Source organism: Mizuhopecten yessoensis, unplaced genomic scaffold, assembly GCF_002113885.1.
Source record: "Mizuhopecten yessoensis strain PY_sf001 unplaced genomic scaffold, ASM211388v2 scaffold11085, whole genome shotgun sequence".
NCBI lineage: Eukaryota > Metazoa > Mollusca > Bivalvia > Pectinida > Pectinidae > Mizuhopecten > Mizuhopecten yessoensis.
In genome coordinates this window covers 388,020-410,306 of record NW_018408872.1, presented here as the reverse complement: position 1 = coordinate 410,306, position 22,287 = coordinate 388,020, and the positions used below count along the sequence as shown (strand labels likewise).

Here is a 22,287-nt window from a genome sequence, read left to right as displayed (position 1 = left end):
ATGCTTTGAGAGGCTGGTAGGGAATAATTTAAACTGTTTGCCAATGCCATCAGAATTCTGAAAAAATTCGGCTGATGAAAAGACACCATGCTTTCTTGGTAATTTTGTATTGTCTAGGCTTTTAGGAGTCATGAATGTTCAAATTTGACAAGTCTCAGCCATGTACTGGATGTATGTGTACCTTATAGATAAAAGTGTTCAGATGAAGACATTTCTAGCTCACCAGCAATTTACCAGAATGTTGCTGACCTCTTGCATCACCTTTTCAATAGTTCAACTCATAGAAATCTGTCCACTTCAGTATTCTGTGAGTGGAGATACGATTTGTACTTCAGTTCACTTCAGGCTCTGCTGAGGTTACTTACATATACAGTATACATCTGATTAGTCTGTTGTCTCAATTGTGTGACCTTGAAACATTAGGGTGTGTACAAAATATACAAGTGACTATCAGTTTCTTTTCATAGTACCAGTAAAATCAAGTTTAAATGATAAATACACAATAATCAAATACAGTTTTGCACATGGTATGGGCCTTGGTAAGAAAACTGTTGTAAATGTCACATGTAGTCTAATGTCACTTGTAAACCTACATCATGTGTTTAATTAACAAACAAAAAAAGACAAGTTTTATTCACTTGTGTTAATAAACTCAAAATATTTAAAGTCGAATCGTCTTATGTCTTTCTACCATACAAGTCTGATGGCCATGATGCAGTTTACAAGAGAGACGGAAGTTTTGATCGAATCAAAACGGAATTGCATTATTTGGTATACGATATTATTTCGCATTTTACTTGAACATTGTAAGTATAACAGCAGGAAAATCATGGTAATACTAGTACTGCTTTAAAGACTATAGAAAGGGGACTTGTCCGTAGATCATTACCTCGTCAGCCTCTGGTAATGTATAACATGATATTTAGAGTATATCAGATTTAGGTGCTGTAAACATCCGAGTTTGTCAACTTCTAGATGACCGATAAAAGCCAATAAAAAAACCCACCTATTATTGTGCTTATTTACAATGTAGTGTCATACATTGGAGACTTTATACATTATGTAACTTATAATATGGAGAGAGAAAAGAAAACAACAACCATAAACAGATTCCGGATTTTTAGATAATGTAGACATACATGTATCGCAACCAAACGTTTACCAGGTAACTATAGTATTGTTAAAAAAGTAAGGGAAGATATGTTAAGGCTTATCGATAATATCCCAAAAAATATTTGACCGCTAACCCGGGTACATTTATATATAGCTTAACGCGTTTTAGGTACATAGTTCCAGTATTCATGTTACGACAGCTTTGCGAGGACGTATAACCCATATAAAGAAACCAATCAAACAAAAGTACAAAAACGTGGACACGCAGGTGAGCAAACCAGTATGAAATAATTATTGTTTATCAAGTGACGCAAGATAATGTCGTTGGAAGGATAGTAGTTTAATATAAACATTTCAACAACTCATTTCAATAAACTAGTTACAGTCCCTGGCACAGAATCATGATGCTCGTTTATACGCATTGTGGAGCGAAACATGACGGATTAATTTTTAACGGAGGATATACAACATACTTCGATAAAAAAAAACAACCTTTAAAAATTGGTCCGTGCATGCTAGACATTAGTTATTCAAGTTTTGTCAGCACTTCCTTTGTATAATGTATTTTTTCTATCTATCTTTTTGCAAAAGGTTGGTTCATTCAATAAACAAACAAAAAATTGACTCTTATTTCATATACATTGTACATCTGCATGCTACAGTGAAATCCGTTGATGATATTTCATACCTTATTCCTGAGGTTTATTTCACACGAAGAAACACGTGCATTGACTTATGACTGACAGCTTGCCTTCGATCATAAATGGACATGTTTGAGGACGGGTACTTCTAGGGAGACATCGCCGGAAATGGAAAGTAGATAAGAAAGAAAGAAGTCGGGAAAGATAGTAAACAAAGAAGATCATTTGTGTCTCTTCTATGTCCTCTTTAAATGTGTATGGTAGCATAAAACCTTACCCGTAACACTAATCACAGGTATGCTTAAGTTAGCATATATCTTTTAACATAAAGTATTGGTATGATAAGTAAATTCGCATACTTAACTCTTACATATCACAGGTAAAATGTTTAAGCTTTTAATCTTGATAAGTTTAAATATGTTCGTGGCTCAAAAAAATGTGACTAATTTTAGCGTTAGCGTTTACAAAACAACAAAAAACAACGACTCCAATGTTCCATTGTAAATCGTTAACCTTGGAGCGAGCTTGGCCATTTAATTTCAATCAGGGGGGTAGCTGTGCGCAGATATTCATATGAAGCTACATTTACCTGAACAAGTAGAACAAGGATGTAACTGGTGTCCTTATTTTAATTTCTCATGAAATCTCTTGTAAGTGCCATTTATTTTGGTTCTTTTTATAACTTCCGTTCACTATGTCACAAACTGCAAAGAGTGTCATACTTTTTCTAAGCAATTGTAGATATTTTCGTCACTGTTGAACAAACTGATTTAAGACAAATATATCTCAAAACAGAAAACAGGTACAACCGGCAATAATGTTGAGAGTGTCATGTTTAATACACCTGAATGTACACTACTCTAAAGGTTGCCACAGGTTTACGTTGTTCGATCGATACTAATGCCCGAATTTTATGGAAAATAGTTTATGAGCTCAGCTCTGCATTTGCTCGGTATACTTAAACAGGTATTTAATCAATTTTAGTATTAAATGGTCTCGAGAGATAAGCACTGGGTGATAATACCTGTCTCGGAACACAGGGTCTCGAGAAATATTACCGGTCTCTAGAGACAATCTCTCGGGTCATATCATCTGTTTGATAGACAAGCCACCGGGTGATATTGCCTGTCTGGGAAAGACAAGCCATCAGGTGCTATTACCTGTCTGGAAAAGACAAGCCCTCATGTGATATTACCTGTCTGGGAAAGACGAGCCTTCAGGTGATATTACCTGTCTGAGAAAGACAAGCCCTCAGGTGATATTACCTGTCTCGGATAGACAAGCCATCGGGGGATATTACATGTCTGGGAAAGACAAGTCTTCAGGTGATATTACCTGTCTTGGAAAGACAATCCCTCAGATGATATTACCTGTCTCGGATAGACAAGCCATCGGGGGATATTACCTGTAGACAAAACATCATTTAACAACAATATGGGGTTAATAATTACATAATGTCTCTTGTTAAAAGACGAAATATATGGTATATGCCATCGTTTCAGTTTTTTGTTTTTTCTGATTATGCTTTCTGAAACTTAGATAATCAAATATAAGTCCTGCTGTAACAAAGTAGTATATCTGACAAGAATATTAAATAAATACAAAAAAATCTGAAACGTGTTTTCTACTCATTACTCAAGAGTCGATAAAGGTAAGAAAGACGTACACTGTACGTGTCCTGGCATAATTTCATGGGGTCCAGGTGGGCGGTGTCTACCTGGACACGTCTGCATATGATCATTATTGTTGCAAGGACGGTAAAGCCTGACAACAGGAAAATAAAAATTTAAGGTAATAAAATATGAAGTAATAGTTGCGAAACCCAAGAAATGTTCATCCTTGTGTGTCAAAAATTACGTCGGTGAAGTGAAATTTTAGATAATACGCATTATATCAAGCGTATCAAATGTCAACATACAGGAGAAGATCTCAAGGTGATATTTAGATCGACAGGGATTTTTGAGTAAATCAGAGTAAGGGGTAACATCAGGATGACAAGTCAACAGGCCTTGGGGTTGAATTCGGGATGAAAGGTCAGCGGGATCTGCGGAGTCAATTGTAAAATCAGGATGAAAGGTCAACAGGAAACTCGGAATCGGTGGTTTCAACACGATGAAAGGTCAATAGGCCATGGGGTTGACTTCGGGAAGAAATGTCAACAGGAACTTCGGAGTCAATTGTGACATAAGAACTAAAGGTCAACATGCCATGATGTTGACATCGGGATGCAAGGTCAACAGGCCATGATGTTGACCTCGGGATGAAAGATTAACAGAACCTTTTGAGTTAATAGTATCATCAGGATGAAACGTCAACAGGCCATGGTATTGACAAAACAATAAATGAAGAGACACTAGGATTAGATGACAAAAAGACAAAGGAAGAGACACCAAAACTGGAGGACAAAATATCAAAGGAGGAGACACCAGAACTGGAGGACAACATGCTAAAGGAAGCGACACCAGGACTGAAGAACAACATGTCAAAGGATGAGACACCAGGACTGGAGGGCAGAATGTCAAAGGATGAGACACCAGGACTGGAGGACAGAATGTCAAAGGATGAGACACCATGACTGGAGGACAACATGTCAAAGGAAGACACACCATGACTTGAGGACAACATGTCAAAGGCGGAGACACCAGGACCTGAGGACAACATGTCAAAGGAGGAGACACCAGGACCTGAGGACAACATGCTAAGGAGGAGACACCAGGACCTGAGGACAGAAGGTCAAAGGAGGAGACACCAGGACTGGAGGACAGAAGGTCAAAGGAGGAGACACCAGGACTAGGGGACCACATGCTAAAAGAGGAGACACCTGGACTAGGGGACAAAATGTCAAAGAAGGATAAAAAAAGGACAAGAGGAAATGATGAAAAAGGAGACACCAGGACTTGAGGAGAACATGCTAAGGATCAGACACCAGGGCTTGAGGGCAACATGCTAAAAGAGGAGAAACCAGGACTGGAGAACAACATGCTGAAGGAGGCGTCACTAGGACTAGAGGAGAACATATCAAAGGAGGAGACACCATGATTGGAGGACAAAATGGCAAAGAAGGATACACCATGACTGGAGGACAATATGCTGAAGGAGGAGACATCAGGACTGGAGGACACCATGTGGAAGGAGAAGACACCTGTACCAGGGGACAATATGCCAAAGAAGGATTAAAAGGACAAGAGGAAATGATGAAAAGGGAGACACCAGGACTTGAGGGCAACATGATAAAGGAGGGTCACCAGGACTGGAAGACAAAATGTCAAATGAGGAGACACCAGGACAGCAGGACAACTAGATAAAGGAGTAGACACCAGGACGGAAAAGCAACATGATAAAGGAGGAGACACCAGGACTGGAGGACAAAATGTGAAAGGAAGAGAAACCAGTACTGGAGGACAACATATCAAAGAAGGATAAAAAGGGACTAGATGAAATGATAAAAAATAGAGACACAAAGACTAGAGGACAAAATGTCAATTAATGAGACACCAGGACTAGAGGACAGAATGTCAAAGGAGGAGACATTAGACAAAATAAACCACCACAAACACTAGAATACAATATGTACTACAGCGAAGACACCATGATTAATAGACAACCAGAAGACAAAGTGACAAAAGGGGACATGGAGCACCATAGTAACGACATGTTAGAATAAGTTTGATCACGGTGAAGATATATGGTTAACTTATAGGGACAGGATGCTCAAAAACACAAGATACCTGGAGATAGCACAAAAAGATGACACAATACACCATTCATTGACATTAGGATAAAAGCATGAGCTTCAGTAAAAACAAGAAATATCAGAGATAACCCATTGGGAAGGCATTTGGACAAGAAGACACGACACATCATAGCGGAGACGTTGACATGCTGTACGGAGAGGACATGAGTGAAGTTACACCGCAACATCTTGAACACCTTGGACAGTGCATGTTTTAACATTTAATCGAAAACAACGACCCATTTGGACGTGAATACCACTATCATATATGAAATGGTATGTATTCTAAAGTTGTTATCCTCGAATCATAAAGAACATTCCTTTTATGCTTGCTTCTCCGTTGTTTATGTACAAAACATACTGGACATCAATAAGCGCAAACTGCATCTGTGATAATGTGATATTGACCCGATGGCGGAGACAAAGGCGGAAATATGTGTTGGTTTGTCCTCGATAAATGACGCGAATATTATGAAATGCCTTAGTAAATAAAGTTTTTGGGAAAATATCTCAACCAGGGCTACATGCGTGTCTGGGTCTATCAGACGCTTGGTCTAACTTCCAAAGTCCATCGCGATATATTTTTGTGAAATTTTATGAAATATGAAAAAATAATGTGACCCCGTATTTGTCGATAGTAAATACCTATATGATACAATCATTGCTCTATGAGCTCGGGCTGCGATCACATGAAATTGAAATGTTGCAATAATAAAAATGAATAGATTAGCTCTGAACCCAAGAGCACGAATCTGATGTGTGCTTCGTGACGTCATTACAATTTTAGCTGCATGGTGGTGGCGTTCGAGATCGCTGGATGAGGCTGGCTGATCTGATGGCGGTTTCACTTTTTTAAAATCGACCTCAAATTTATAGAACAACCACAAAAATCAGCATTTATAATAACACAAATGAGAAATATACAAATATTAACTTTATGCTTATTGCTATTGCCCTATCACTAGGATTGCAGGCAACAAATCATAACGCGCAACGTTGTGTTATTCGTTGCCACTGCTATCCTGTTTAGAATAGTGTAAGCATTATATCTGAATATATTGTAGTTTATTCTAGAAACACATAATTGTTGACATTAAACTGAAAATGAAACAATCCGCTTGTTCGAATTCCGCCATATCATGCAGGCTTTTCCTTCATACAACATTACGTTGTCGCAGTTTCGATTTGTACCATATTTTCATGTTTATTGAGCCTTCTGGCTTTTTCAGCTACACAAAATGCTACTTTTGGCACATATATTCATAAACCTTACGCAGATACATTACCAAGATTGGCAAAGAGTAAAACTGCTAACAGTTTACCAATACGAGACTGTTGAGTAAACACCAGCAGGGATTACTTTGAATGAGTAAACAGTCCTACGGAATATATAGCCAGAAGAGTTCGTCTGTTTCCTGGTCAGTTTAAACAAGGCTTATTGTTTTCTAGATATTAAAAACAACGTATTTTTCTATCGTTGTTAATAGAAAATTCAATTTTGCAACCGTACCTATGTTTTCAATTTATTTAATATACCAATAAACTACGTATAACGTTGAGTAGAGTATTCTTACGCCAAACCGGAAGTTCAATTTCATATCCGCCATATCATGATGAACACAAGTGACAGAACATTATGCGACGGATCAAATGAGATGTTTAATGCATTCTTGAAGAAGACATAAGGTACGTTGTTATCTGTTTGACTCGTATTTATTATTTGACTAGCACTGCTAGTCATTTGAGCCAATGTGGCATTACACACCTTCTCACTGTTTAGTCAACTTTGACTGGTGTCTACTGTCGAGTACATATTCGTTGAACAAAGTAATAATACTGTGCTTTCTTAATTTTATTCTACATCGGTTTATTTAAACACATTGAATTCTTTAATTATCTAAATTCTTCACCCAAATCGTACAGTGTTTCTACTCTTGCACGCTAGTTTTACTAAAGCAGAGGTTGTTGACATGTGAATGTGTATTGGGTCGCGAACACGGTTCAGTGGGTAAGGACATGTGCTTTGGTGTCCGTAACTTTATCATGCCTTGTCGTGTTGCTTAATACTGTTTTGATGTAGTTACTTTTAAAATAAAATATCAAGCAGAATCTTGATGCTTTCAGTAATACAGCAGTCTACGGAGTATGATATAGCGCTACATTATTGTGTTGTTTACCTCAAAATTATCGTAGCCATTACGAGGCTGTGCTGTAGTATAAAATAAAACCCGGATAACGGACACCACACTCCGGACTTAAAGCGGATCGTGTAGCGTTTATTTATCATTATATTGACTTTTTGTGTCCCTACAAAGGAAAATAGATTTATGTTGGCAATGTTATACGTTTTAACAATTTTATGTAGAGTAATGCTATGGGGCTGGGATTATATATAAGATTATGTTTTCGCAAAACCTTGTGTAACATTTTTTAAAGCATTTTTTGATCGTTGATTTTTTTTAGCTTAAACATTATTTTATTTCATCACTTGCACACTACATTACAATACAGTACAGATACAACGAGGGTCGGAAAACAAGTTATGAATTATTTGTATGCAGTAATATTGAATTAAAGCAAAGTCACATATGAAGGACATTCCTTTTTATTTGTCCCGTAAAATAGGCTGAGCGACAGAACGATTTATCACGTTTCATAATAATCTTTGTCCTCGGTCTCATTTTTATCTCGGCATCATATGCATGGTCCCCATATTGTCGATGGGCGTTCAATTTGTTTGCATTTCAACAACATTAAAACTGTAATAAAGGCCATACATATTTTAAGTAGTGAAAATTAACCGTTAATTCTGATCCACAGGTTTACATATATATAGGGAAATTAAGGTTTCATTATATATAATAATAAAGTTTAATGTTTAATACTATTGGAACTGATCCATTTTACAAATTAGCAGTTTTGCACCATTGGTTGGATTAATATCTTAAATTCATGTATAGAAATATAATATATATATATATGTATTGATACTTATAATACAGTCAAAGAGACATATTCATAAGAGCCGAGGGTCACTCCAAATTTCAGTACTTCCCAAGGCCGTTTCTTGGGTACAGATGTTGAAAACAGGTAAATAAACCCCAATCATTTTCCCTTGACGCACATTTTATTGAATTGAGCGTTCATACCATACGTATACTTAGTTGTAATGTTTACGTTAAATGTACCAATGTGAGTGTTCCTGTATTTTACTTAAAACATATAACAGTAGGTCCATATTGTTTGATACATTACTGATTAGAGTGGTATTCCATTTAGTAAAGAGGTATGGCGGAAAACTGCCCATATTTCCCTAAGTCGGCATTTATGAAAACGAGAAAAAAGAATAAGGAGTAAAACATTTCGTGTATCAAAAATGCATACAAAAGATACAAAACCAATTGAATATGAATTTTTAAACTGCTGAGAAATTAGGTATTGCTAATATGATACTGCAAATATATAGCCATATACACTATATCTATGAAAGTGATGGGGTTTCCCGGACTTAAAATATACTTTCAACACTTTCCCATCTGAGGACCAACTTTTGAATAAACTTTTTGTGACCGTGATGCAATATGCAAAAACAAATCGTATTACGGAAAAGTGGTCCTCCTTTGGGAAAGTGCTCAAAATAATGAAAAACAGGGGTGATCAAGTTTCTCTAAACTGGGACCGGTGTTTCTCGGATTAAATAAGTTTGTAATTGTCAAGTTTGTAATTGTCAATTATTCATTTTTTTCGACCTGATTTAAATTCATGACATCGAAGTAGATCGTCATAAACAATTCACCAAAATTACGAAGTCGAAATAACCGATTACTTTCGAACGTATAGTTGAACATACAACATTCAGATGGCAGCTTATTTTATTTTATTCCATCTTCCATACACATTTATGATGGAATAATTAATTTGTAAGACTCTATTGAGTTTGAAGCAGATCTGACCTTTGGGGGATTTATATTCGGGAAAATGACACAGAAATCTACGCTGATATAATCTGAAATCATACACTTAACAATGTCAAGATAATGGGATGTCGTCAAGTCAGTTCATACCCCGTCGGTGTGTTTTTATATAATTTGTTGTATATATATCGTTTCGATGTTTCATCGGGGAAAGTTTAATCCCCTCACCGCCATCTTTGGTAGTTTTTGTACAACACTGAGATCAAAGTATGCCACCATTCTATACGACAAGTTTGGAGTAGGCTACCAAATTACCTCTTTTTTCATAATTTATTTACATTGTCATATGCTTATTTGTTCTTGTTTACATAACCCAATACCACACAATCTGTAATGTTTTAAGTCTGATGTTAAGATATCCCACCAGCTATTAACTTTAAATTTGGCATTACACATACACATGTACATGTAATCATCACACAATCTTAACTATGACGGATCTATACAGTGAGGGGGGTCCTAGCGTGCTTCAGTCCCATCCCCACCCAAACCCCATACCCTCAAGCTTAACAAAAAAAATCTGGGTTTTTTTTTGCGTTAAAACATGAAAATCCCCCTCCCCCAAAACAGCGTATTATTTATTTTCCCATTTTATTTTTACATTATTTGTATATAAAGTAAAAGTTTGATATTACCTATTTCCAAACTGAAAAATATTTTCTGCTTTGTGCGACAGCACATGGATGTGATATTATCTGTAAATGTATATAACAGAACGTTTGTGTTGTCGATGACTATACGTATGTAACCGGAGAGACAGAATTATTCTAATGCTCTTGCTATTAGGCTCACCCTATTGTTACCTAAACACGAGCTTTCACAGAGTAAAACATAAAATTTCATTATTGTGCTCATTCAGGTTTGTACTATTGAAGTAAAAGCTGAATATTTTACTTCCAGGTGATGACGTCCCAGTGATTCAGGAACTGGACAGGTTTAACAGACGCGGAGTTTCACCGACCCACACCGTTAAATAAACGGTGGGTTGCCATCTCCAAAATACAATGTTAGTTAATAGCCCATTCTTGCAATACAAACTAAATTGATACAGTCATATCATTTCAAACTCTTTAAGGAGTGTTCTCATTTCCCCTCTGTCATTGTGTCTACTCATCGTCATTAAAAAAAATCGCAAGTTTCTCTTGAAGCAATAAATGCTATAATTTCTTAACAAAAAGGCTTGTGACTAGCTATATAACCTTTATCGTCCCCTTGATTTCATGTTTTCTCAAAGATGGCTTCGTCTTGTATTCCATGCGTAAAAGCTACTGCTTGATCAATAATGTTTGTACATGTACACAGTACTTCGAATTGAGGTAAATAAAAGGAAAAATATGAGACTTTCGTGGACTAAGCCATAATATATTAATTTGAAAAGAAAATAATCACTAAAATCTGTCTCGGTACAATATGTCTGGATTATGACAACGGTCAATTACGTCACTTTGGGCTTTATAGTTTTGAAGTGCCCAAGTGGGGAAGGGCACTGGTTCTGTCCCCAGGCCGGGGCATGTAGCTTACAAACGGCAGTTGTTTTTTCCTGTTCACCGTACAGTACTTGGAGCAATTGCGATAGATGGTTTAGCTCTTGTCGGTATAAATATTACAAGGTGGAATACTGGGCTTGGTGACTTCGGCATGGTATTTCTGTGAGGTAGCGCTCTTTAGTCGGTATCAGACCGGACATGCTTTATTATCTTGGTCATAAGACTACAAATCTACAATGTAATAAAGAAATTAAAACTCTTTAAAGGGTAATCACGTGAAGAGCCATACTATTTTTAATGAATGTATGTGTTGTATGCACTTCCACTTATGTTACCTTGCTATCCCCATATTCATAGTCCGTTCCAAATGTCCAGTTTGACCACTTGAATTGTTCGGGAAAGCCCTGTTAAAAATAGCGCCTGGCGGTTTTGAAACGAGGCAGTAAACACAGGTGGTCTGAACGAGATCCAAATGGGCCCCCAGAGATCAACTGCAACGTCTTACCGCACTATGAAACCTAGACTGGCCACCGTCTCTAGAATATTGAATTATTAAGAAAAAAGTTTAATTCAAACATTTTTTATCACTTGGATGTCTGATTCTAAGTTCTAAACTAGGGGGAGATAAGCTAGTAGTAAATTGCAGCTGAGATATTCTTCATAAAAACTTAGGGGCTGGTAGTCAGTCTATATGAAACTAAGTAATATGATTTCTAAGTCCGTGTTGAAACTTATTAAATCAGTAATTATTTGTCATCAGAATTTAATTGCACACATGCCAATATTCGGAAATTAAATGAAGAAATATTTGTTGGCAACTCGGCAGTATTTATAGACATCGGGAAATATAGATCTATTACCGGAATGTGACCGGTACAAATGGAACGGGGCTAAACACCTTCCCTCAACCTAGGGACAAACCTTTCTGTAAAAAGGAATATTCACGAGACGAATATCCCTTTTCAATTATTTTCATAAAGTGCATATGCATTGATAAGTATAAAAAAGAGAAACGGTTCTGATTTTGTTTTACATTGAACAACTCAATTTCTTTGGCCATTTTTTTTTCTTGGCCACTTTTTTTCTAGACCATGCATTATATATATTCATGTATACTCTCTTTCCCACTTTCACTGTCTTCATACGCTAACACTTAGTAAGTTTTATTTGCCAAAACCACTACGTGTACATGTAGAATATGTGTCAGATATGGAACGCGTTGAGATACTTGATAATTATATGTTTTCAAAACTTAACATAGATTAAAGCGTACTTGCAAATGGACCCTTTTTATGTTAAGATAACTTTTCTCTAATCAGTTATTTTTGTCCGAAACAGAAGCTATAGTTATCGTCAGCTCGCGCCATTTTTACAAGTAAACAAATGACTTCCCCCCCCCCCCCCCCCCCCCCGTTTTCAATACGTATTCCGATTCTGTCTGAAGTCGAAAATTAATTATTCATGGAGAAAAAGTTGTTGCATGATCATACATTCTAAGTCAACATGATGTGAAAACATGAACTGTTGAAACATTACGATTTAAAAAATATTTTTGTTATGCGATCCTATATACTATAAATAGGTGCGATCCTATATACTATAAATAGGTTCTCCTTCCTCGGTTATTCATCCTGAATCGTCATTTTGACATATTTAAATCTTGCATGTAAATAAAAAAAAAATCGTTTACTTCAGCAATATAATTACATGATACCATTTTACTGAACCCGGGAATATTATAAATTATGTAAATCTAATAGCGCACGTATCTCATTTGACCCCGAGTACCAACAGAGGTGAGAACAGAATACGCCGTAGCTATCTCAACAGTTATCCCCTGGAGGGCCTCATGGCAAAATCAAACTAACCAGTCACCTATCCCTTCCTTTCGCATAAACTACTGTATATAGAAACACAAAGTAAACTCTCTCCGATGCATGTCCATTAACATAACAAAATAAGTTCATCTGTGTTCCAACTCAGACAAAGATACTAGCGTGCTTAATAGTTTTAGATATTTATTCATAACATAAACAGCATTTCTGTCGAATCCATTTCAGCTTTAACCGGCTATCCGGAAAAATATATGCACCGTACTTACTGCTAGGGCAGTATTTTCTCCTTTGAATAATTCCCACCTGCAATAATGATTTCGTAACGTAATCCTTGCGCTATCTTTAAACCATTTGACAACTATTCGCCGTAGCTGACGCGGTAACGGTTTCCTCACATGGCTAGACATTTTGTTTAGAATGAAATAATGTGCTCTACGCATGCGCTAGTAGAAGAAAATCCCTGAACAAAACGTTGGTCAGACAGGTAGAAATCCAGATGATTATCTTAAAATTATTCATTTTTATGAATATTTATCAGCCAAATCCGATCGTTATTTTCCATAAGGAAACTCACTTGATATGTTTATGTAGTATTTGAAAATATATATATATATATATATATATATACACTTCACCGTGATACACCATTGCAGAAATTGGTATCTTAATCAGCCCAAAGTTGACGAATACATGCCTTTCATGGATTAGTCAATAACAAGTAACAATACAAGAATAGTGGTAATTCTAATTGTTACTCGATGTCATTTTTTTTCTTCTAAATTTTGCAGGAAAATATAACATGTACTCGAAAAAAGGCATGAATGATTAGATACGTTTCACATTTGAAATGACCTTATGGGCACCCCTGGTCATTATCCGTAATTATATATTTATTGCATCAAGACAGAATTTCTAATGTATTTCCTTTTGCATTTACATTGTAGCTAACTAGCTATGTGCTAATTGTCACATATTTCCAAACGAAAGTGTAGAATATTTTTTCTGTGGTTTCCTCATTTCGAAATAAAGCCAATTGATATTTAATTATACCCTATTTGGAGCCACCCCAAAACATTTTCGATCGTGAGTTTGCAGAAACGATTTCGTATGTAACAACACAGGACGCTGTTACTCGGAGTAGGAAAAAAAACAACCCGGAAATCAAGGAACCTAGATAGGCCTTATATACACCGATATTTGATAAATGTGTAAAACGGTTGCAAAGACTGGCAGTTAAATGATCAATTAGTCACACGAATGATGCTTTTAGGCTTCAAAATTCTTACAATATACATTGTATATCAAAAATAGAATATCACTAACCTTTCAATGCGCATTTACATAACATGAAGGGAAAGTACAGATACTTAGGATCAAGGTTTCAAGGTCACTTTGTTGATGTTTTGAAATGTCTCTTAATATAAAGTATTGTATGGGAAGTCGCCACATTGAATACATATGTTCAATTAACACCAAGAAGAAACGCGCACTCTTTAGTTACGCTGTAAGCGTATGTACAATAGTTATATAATTATGTACCGAAATGACTCGATTCAGCTTTATTAAATACTTGGTCATAGATGTGCGAGAGTCTATCCGCCTTGGTGAACACCGGAAAGATACGGAAACCCATGAAGGAAGAAAATTCGGCAGATCAGAAAGGAAGCAGCCGGAGTCCCAGATAAATAAATCGGCAGTCACAGACCATGCCACACAGAAAAATCATGTGATTGACTGGTATAACTTCCAAGTATTGGACAGAGCGAGCAATCTGTTCAAGCGGCAAATAAAGTAAGCCATCTGGATACGCCGCAGTGGGCCAGTTCTAAATCGAGATGAGGGGCCTCATAGACTCTTGCACATCTATGACTAAGTATTAAACAAAGCGTAGCTAAATCGAGTCATTTCGGTACATATAAAAAATCTACTGTACAAACGCTTACAGCGTAGCTGAATCGACATCGATTTGTGGACAACTCGTACACATTTTACACCTTTGTGTGCATACGCTTCACTGGTCATTTGTCTGATGACGGTGACCAAGTACATACCATACTACTCATCGAAACGTCACGTAGAAACACTTGGTTGTGTAACAAGAAAAGTTTCATAACATAAAGCAATGATTGATTTCTTAACGTGATTTGTAATCTGTTGTATTTTCCCCTTTTAAACTTCAACAGTTAACAATATTTTGCCGTTTCTGTTTTCAATAAAGTGCGTTACAATGTAATGAATATAACCCAACCGACTACAGATGTTGATTAAGATATAAGAAATAAACCTGAATACTGCAGAGTTTGAAAGTCAACTCAAGGTAAAAAAAACATCCTTTCGTAAACGCCGGTAACATTTATTTTAAACATCAGTTGTTCATAGTTTTCGAGTACGTTAATAAAATGTGTGAGAGTTGCATTCAGGTTTGTCTCCGTTAATGCAAAAAAAGGATGATGGTTTATCACGTTTTGGCCTATGTCTCTGTTAATGATGTAATATTTTGACAGGTTTATTTTTGGCCCCGTTATTTAGTCTTTTCCTGTTTATGATATAAAAAGTATGGTAGTTATCAAATCACTTCTTGCCGTTTTCTGCTAATGATATAAAACGTTTTCCTTTTAGGGGGGGGGGTCGTTATTTGTTAAATATATTAAAATACGATAGTTCTTACCGTTTGGTGTTAATGATATAAAACGAGTTGGTATCACTTGTTGTATTTGTTAGGTGATATAAAACATGTTATTTCTATGACTCGTGGTCTCTATAACATGATGTGAAGTGTGGTAGTTATATCACGGTCGAGCGGGGTTGAATTGTGAAGGTAGCTCGAGGGCGTGTGTCCTCCATAAAATGATTACATCAGTTATTTCGCTGATGATATCTGTTTAGGGATGAAGTAGTGAAATGGTAAACAAATATATAAATTAACTAGTAGTTCCTTTACCTGTAGACATTACGAAGTGATTTAAAAAATTGATCAATCGATGATGGTTTCGGTAAGCAATAGAAGTTTAATACTATTTTTAGCGTTCGAATCAACGCTTCTATAAGTATAAGATTTAGGTTTAGAATATAGCTGACTTGTTATAAATAGATGCTTTAAAAAAACAAACATGCCGGTTCAGTTAAGACTAATATATCATCATTATGCAATAAGAATGCCCAGCAATACATAACATTCAATAGTTGCATTTTTATCCCTAAAAATATATTCAGAGGGGATATAGTCATCACGTGGGGTTTCCATCCGTCCGCCCGTCTATCTGTGGTGCTTGTGCGGATGATAACTTGAGAATACTTGATCGAACAAAGTTCCAACTTAGTGTGTGGGCTGCTCTAGTGAGGGCGTGGTGCGCCAGAAGCCAAGGTCAACGATGCTAAAAGTAGAATTCTGCTTGTCCCGACGATAACACTATTAGAGTTAATTAACTTATGAGTTCAAACTTGGTCTATGTGGCGCCCTTGTGACTGAGAATAAGCCGATTGATTTAATGGGCGGACAGTCAGTGATTTAAGGGGTGGGAAGACGGGACAAGATCATAACTGCTAACAATTGAATTTTTCTTCTCTGAATGATAAAATGACTGATAATTTTCATAAAAAGTTCGACGTTGCTGAATGTGTTGCCCTAGCATATATATCCACTGGTCTATTAAACGGATGATTGTATAATGTCTGCATTTCATGTGCAAAGAATGGTTGTCATGGCCACATAGAGCTATTCTAAACAAACATTGTTCGTATTTGTGCACAAGTTTCCTACTTATAACAGCAAAGCCTCCACATTCTTTGTTCGTGGAATATGCTGCCCCTGTTGGCTCTCTCGTTTTAAATCTCACGTGGAAATGAAGTGTTCTCAGCTGTTCAAATAAATAACTAAGGATGTTCTATTTACGTTAGCTTGACGTCGGTTCTTTCATGTTCTAATTTCAGAAAACTGATCATCGAGTAATGGCATTGAGTGACACACGAATGCAGATTGAAACCAGGGAACCGGGAATGGAAAGCAATATTGGTATCAAGAACGATTATGAAATTCCGAAGATCCAGACTGATGGTGATAATTATTCTAAAGAATCGGTACCGGAAATAGCGATAGATGGCGAGATTGTTTCTAGCGAACCAGAAATGGAAATACAGATTGGCGCCGTGTTTTCACTTGCAGCACTCGATGACAACAAACAAAATGAGTCATTGGAATCTGAGTCCTTGGGATCGCAGACTTCATTCACGGGATCCACTGTGTCGGCAAAGGAAGATGACAGTCTCAACGGTAGCCAGTCAGACGTCACATGTGCACCGCATGAAGAAAACAACGTCGACAATAATTTATACATCAACAGTAGTATTGCTAATGAAAGTAGCGATGTCACCACAGACCAATATGGTGGGGACATATCTCATGTTCATTCTGAAACTTCTTTTTGTTCTGTGTCACCTAAACATAAAGTTGATGTGTCCGGTGAGGTTGACTTGAGTGCAAGAATTGTGAACAAAAAGAAGAAAGATGCCCAGGTCGCTAAAAAAATTAAACATGTTTCGAGGTCAAAGAAAACAAAAGACTATCCTGGATACGAAGACATAAAGAAATACAGCTACTGTTATGTGAAGTTGTCTGACGTTTTGAAGCATAGTGTTATAAAGCAAGAAGTAGTGAAAATGGAAAAGAAAAACGAGACGATGGAAGTCGAGGAAGACAGGGAAATGACAACGCAAGAACTGAAAAATCAACAAAAGCCTCGGCCGCGAAAAAAGAAGCCTGTAAAAATTACGATGAGAAAGTGGAAAAAGAAAAAGTCTGTTATAAAACAAAAGGACGAAACTGAAACTGTGGTAGTGGATGATCCTCTAAAATCGGACACAATTACAGAAAACTTACAGAACAGACCTAACAGAAAAAGAAAATTCAACCATAATCTGTTCACAGATGCTGTTGTGTTTGATAGCCGAGGCATTTGTAACTATGCTGATTACGAGATCAAGGCGCTGGAAGAGGAGGAATCTAGGCGAGGCCAAACTACGATATATGGATTCCGAGGAAGTCGCCCCCAGGTGGCCAGGACTAAAAAGAAACTATGTCGCGTCAAAAGAGAGGATATGCCGTTTATAAGCGTTAAACTTGACAATGAGCAAATCGATAAGCTTGATAAATCGAAATTTGCTGTTTCGAAATCTGTTGCTGTTGTTAGATCTATCAAATGTTATACGAATCATCAACTTCAAAAAATCAACAATGGCAGTTTCCGTATTTTGAAAAGTTGGTCGAAGGAAAAACGCTCAAGACCTGTCAAGAAAAATAGAAAGGAAAAATCCAAAGCCACAAGTAGTTCGAAAGTAACTGCAGCCGTAATGATGGAGGATGGGTCTATGTCAGCAACGAGGAAAAAGAAGGAAAACATGTCAGTGACGGGGTTTTCTGGTACGACAATTCCACTACACCAGCAGAAGATGACACATGATACCAAAAATGTTGATATGAGTACTCTGTTATTGTCCAAGAAACCTCATGCAACACATCCAAATTCGGTAGTTCTACCGGTAAATGCACAAGTTAAACAAAGTAGCGTGTCATCCTTTGACGACAACAAGGGTACTTTGGTCTCAAACGAAGCTCGAGTTAGTCTTACCGGAAGATATAGGAAGCCAAGTAAAAAGTACATTTCCTTCATTACAAATTTTGAACGGAATGGATCTACAGCAAAAATCCCAACAAAAACAGGAGTCAAATTAGAACAACCGTTTATTGAAATGGACATTGCCGGAGATGCTGAAGGTACAGTTCGACATCAGCATCTAAATGGAGCCATAGACAATACTAAAAAGTCAAACAATTCCGTTGAGGTGAAAGATCGGATGTACAAACACGAACCAAATCAAGCAACGCTGTCCGTTCAAACCTATGGCGATTCCGCGACCTGTACAACCCCAAACGTTACAACAGAAAGTGCTAACATTTCGAAACCAGTAAAAAGCAGTCCGACGTTTGTAATGAAGTCGCAATCCGTGAGTAATGCTTCAGTACTTTTCCCTCCAAATCTGTTGAAAAGTACTGTAAATGAACTTGCTAGGGTACAAAATACGAAGAAGTTTTTCCAGTTACGCGTTGGTGACAAAATGGTGTTAATACCAGCAGATGGTGGAAATATTGTTCCGAAGGCATATGTGATAGATGTAGCAAGTCATCTTGCGGTCACGAAGACATCTGCTGAAAAAAATACACGCACTCCGGACTTTTCCTCGAAAAAGTCCTCTGAAGTGTCATCAAAGCACGTTAATACTGAAACGACAGAGAGTGATTTGGATAGAAAGAGTGATTCATTGGGACGAGCCCTTGCATCAGCAGGTAGTCTTGATTCTATGTTTCCACATTCGGCCAATCAACAGGTCACTTCAATTGAATCTACTGGAGGCTGTAGTGGTGGAAAGCTGACGATAAATACCGGGAATGTGTTGAAACAAGCGTTACTATCACCTCCGCCATTATCTCCTCATGTGGAATCTGTGAGTTCTCTGATTTTCAACTCCAGACACATTCCCCCAGTATTGAGTCCCACAGGACTAGCGAATCCAGAGGGTGTTTATGATGACACAAAACCGCCCGTTCTTCGACAGGAGTATGCCTCTTGTGATGGTGATAACCCGAATCCCAGTCAAATGAAAAGTATTCTTCCAAAAGTGATAAAAGGATCTACATCGGACGGAGAACCTGCGAGAGCTGGTTTACCTGCATATACAGGTGGAACTTCACCTTCACTTATCGTCATTCCTCATGAAACAAGGACCGATAGATTAGTCGTCAAGAAAGAACCTGATCATCTCAGGAATTTTGTAGTTGGTGCCAGTACGAAAGATACTGCACAAAGAAATAAATCAAACACACCGTCTACACTTTTGGACTCGCAGGAAACACGTTCTAAAACTCAATTAACACATAACAATGTAACTGTGTCGGAAAACTGCTTGAGTTCTTCAGATACAGGCAGTAGAAGTGATAACACAAGGACAACGACTGAAATAGTATCAAGTGAAGACGCAGATTTGCGACCCATAGTAAAGTTAAACGCAACATGTTTTTCGTCAAAGGAGACCAATCAAACATCCTCCTACAACTCTGCAATGGCTTTAAAGGTAGACCAAAACCGATCTGTTACCTCACAATCTGCACAAGAAGATAAAAACAAGACTGTAACGACGTCGGGCACATTGTTTGTTGCAGGCGTAGACAACGAAGCAAATCCTCAACCCGAAGAAGCTTCCAGTTATCGGGAACCAACCGATACGGATCGGGAACGAACCATGTTTGGCATCGAAACGGTTACACACGTTCCAGCCAATGAAACTCTGGTTCAGGAAAGAATTAGAAAACTTCGGGAAAGGTTAAGGGAAACGCAAGCTGATTTGGACACCGCCAAGAAGACAATTAGAATTAAGAAGGAGTACAATGAAGATGACTATTAGAACCTTTAATCGTACTTTTTATTTTTCCATCTCACTCCCATCACACATTTTGGATGCAACGTTCAGATGAATTGCTTAAAAAAAACAAGTTGATTAATTGATTTTTTTTTGTTGGTGCCAGATTTGTAGAACGGCAATATATATAAAAACCTTTAGTGTCCAATATCCTGAAATGGTGCTGTATCATTGTTTCTCCCTTTTTGCACATGTTTGGAAATAATGATTTTGATGTCATTTATTCAAACCGTTATTATCAAGAGATCAATTAAAATGTGATCGATAAATGCTGTAGTCAAACACCTTGATACGTGACTAATACATAGGAAAATTATTTTCCCTGTTTTTATAGCATATATCGTTCAGCTGTGTTCATACGAATGTATTACTTGTAAATATGTTATTGTGTATTTGTTTTTTGTTTGTGTACTTTATATAACGTTAAGATCCGTTCACTTACCTGACAACATAGCAATGCAAACCACTCATACTGCAAATCACTTAGTTTTAGCGAACACGGTTTTTGCGTGTAATGCTTTCAACTGCCTCTGCATTTTTTTGAATTGGAGAAATGTACAAAAGACGAATCATTTGTCAAGGCCTTTTGCGGGATTATCATTTGAGGTGGACTTGCCAGAAGAAGAAAACGTCCAGTGTTTGCGAAAAATAGACGTTTTTTTTAGTAAAGTGATTTATGTTGCTATGTTGTAAGTCAAGGAATTATCAGGTCATATTTTTCAGAAAGATCTGTATTTTGATCCTTCTTTTCTTGATGCACAATAAACACAAGTTTCGAGTCAAATACCGTAAAAATGTAAACGGCTTTACGTAAAGAAATTTCGTGTTAATTTTGCGTTCACTTGACCAACGCATATATAACAACACGCCATGTGCAAAATATGTTTTGAGTAAAATTGCTAAAAAAAATGTCATACTATAAATATTGTAAATATTGCCATGAATCAAGCCCAGAGCATGGCCGCTTTTACAGCATATGTCATATTGTTTCTAGTTCTAGCTAAGTTATATAACATTCTTCGGTTAAATATCTTATGCAAGTTTTGTGAAGGATAGATACAATATATCATAGGGAAACAGTTTGTTTTGAACTCCATAGGCAATATTTTTCTAACATTTTCGTTATTAGCTGCTTTTGGTTCCATTTTCTAAAGTGAAACATTTTATACTAGTTGTAACCGTTTAAAGACGCTTAACGAATGATGATTATCTGGCGACGTTTCGTGTATACGTCTCCCGTCCACCCATCCATGTCTCTGTCAATCCGATATATTTATTTTAGAATCGAGATCGAGAAGAATAAATTCAATCCAATACAGTGACAGTTGGGGGACTGGGGGTTTAAGGTCAAGGTCATTAAAAACGGCCTTTCAGTTGTATTTGGAAAATTCAAACACTTCAATAGTCAAGGTCTTAATTCTCGATGTTGCTGTAAAACTGATGTAAAATATATCTTTGTATATCATGATGAAAGCAACCCATTATCATTTCATGAAAAAGAAGCAATTTAAAATATATTAACTCGAATCCCACAATCGTTGTTGGAAGATTACGATACGTTCAAAAGACCCAATTTCGGCGATAGGATTTTTTGCATGCACCATACGCAGGTACTCTTAGCATGTTGAATGCAATACTTTTATTGACAATTTTCCTTAAGTGTTTTTGAATCATATGCTGTAAAAATAATGATTCTCCTTTAAACATGCATGAGCAATCATCCAGTTTGCTGTTTTCCCAAAGGTATAACCGATTGTAACGTATGGTGCGGAAGGTTAAAAAGACAAGTTTGTGGGTTGTGTAGTGGTTAAGGGACACATTTAAAAAAAAAAACGGTTTGGCCCACCTAGAGTGCGGTTCCCCGATCGCACGTTAAAAGATAATGGTACACTAGCTTCCATCCGGGAAAGCAAGAGTGATTAAGATTATATCATGTTTTCATATTTTATTTTCTTGAGCTAGTTCTCAAATGAGTCTGAATTCTTAAAATGTTTCATCAAGGAGATCTAACCGATGTATTAGCATTTTTTAAGA

The 22,287-nt window shown here is 37.0% G+C and overlaps 1 protein-coding gene across 3 annotated transcripts; it reads left to right on the top strand.

Annotated features, from left to right (window-relative positions):
* Positions 1-7,074: 7,074 nt before the first annotated feature.
* Positions 7,075-20,635, top strand: LOC110465511. 3 transcript variants are annotated; one of them, XM_021521397.1, is made up of 3 exons: positions 7,075-7,173; positions 10,362-10,441; positions 16,714-20,635. In XM_021521397.1, the coding sequence occupies exon 3, from the start codon at positions 16,732-16,734 to the stop codon at positions 20,236-20,238; it is 3,507 nt and encodes a 1,168-aa protein (XP_021377072.1). In that variant the 5' UTR covers positions 7,075-7,173; positions 10,362-10,441; positions 16,714-16,731; the 3' UTR covers positions 20,239-20,635. The 3 variants fall into 3 exon arrangements, with proteins under 3 accessions (XP_021377072.1, XP_021377071.1, XP_021377073.1); XM_021521396.1 differs by having other exon boundaries at positions 10,362-10,467; XM_021521398.1 differs by lacking the exon at positions 10,362-10,441.
* The last annotated feature ends 1,652 nt before the right edge of the window (positions 20,636-22,287 follow it).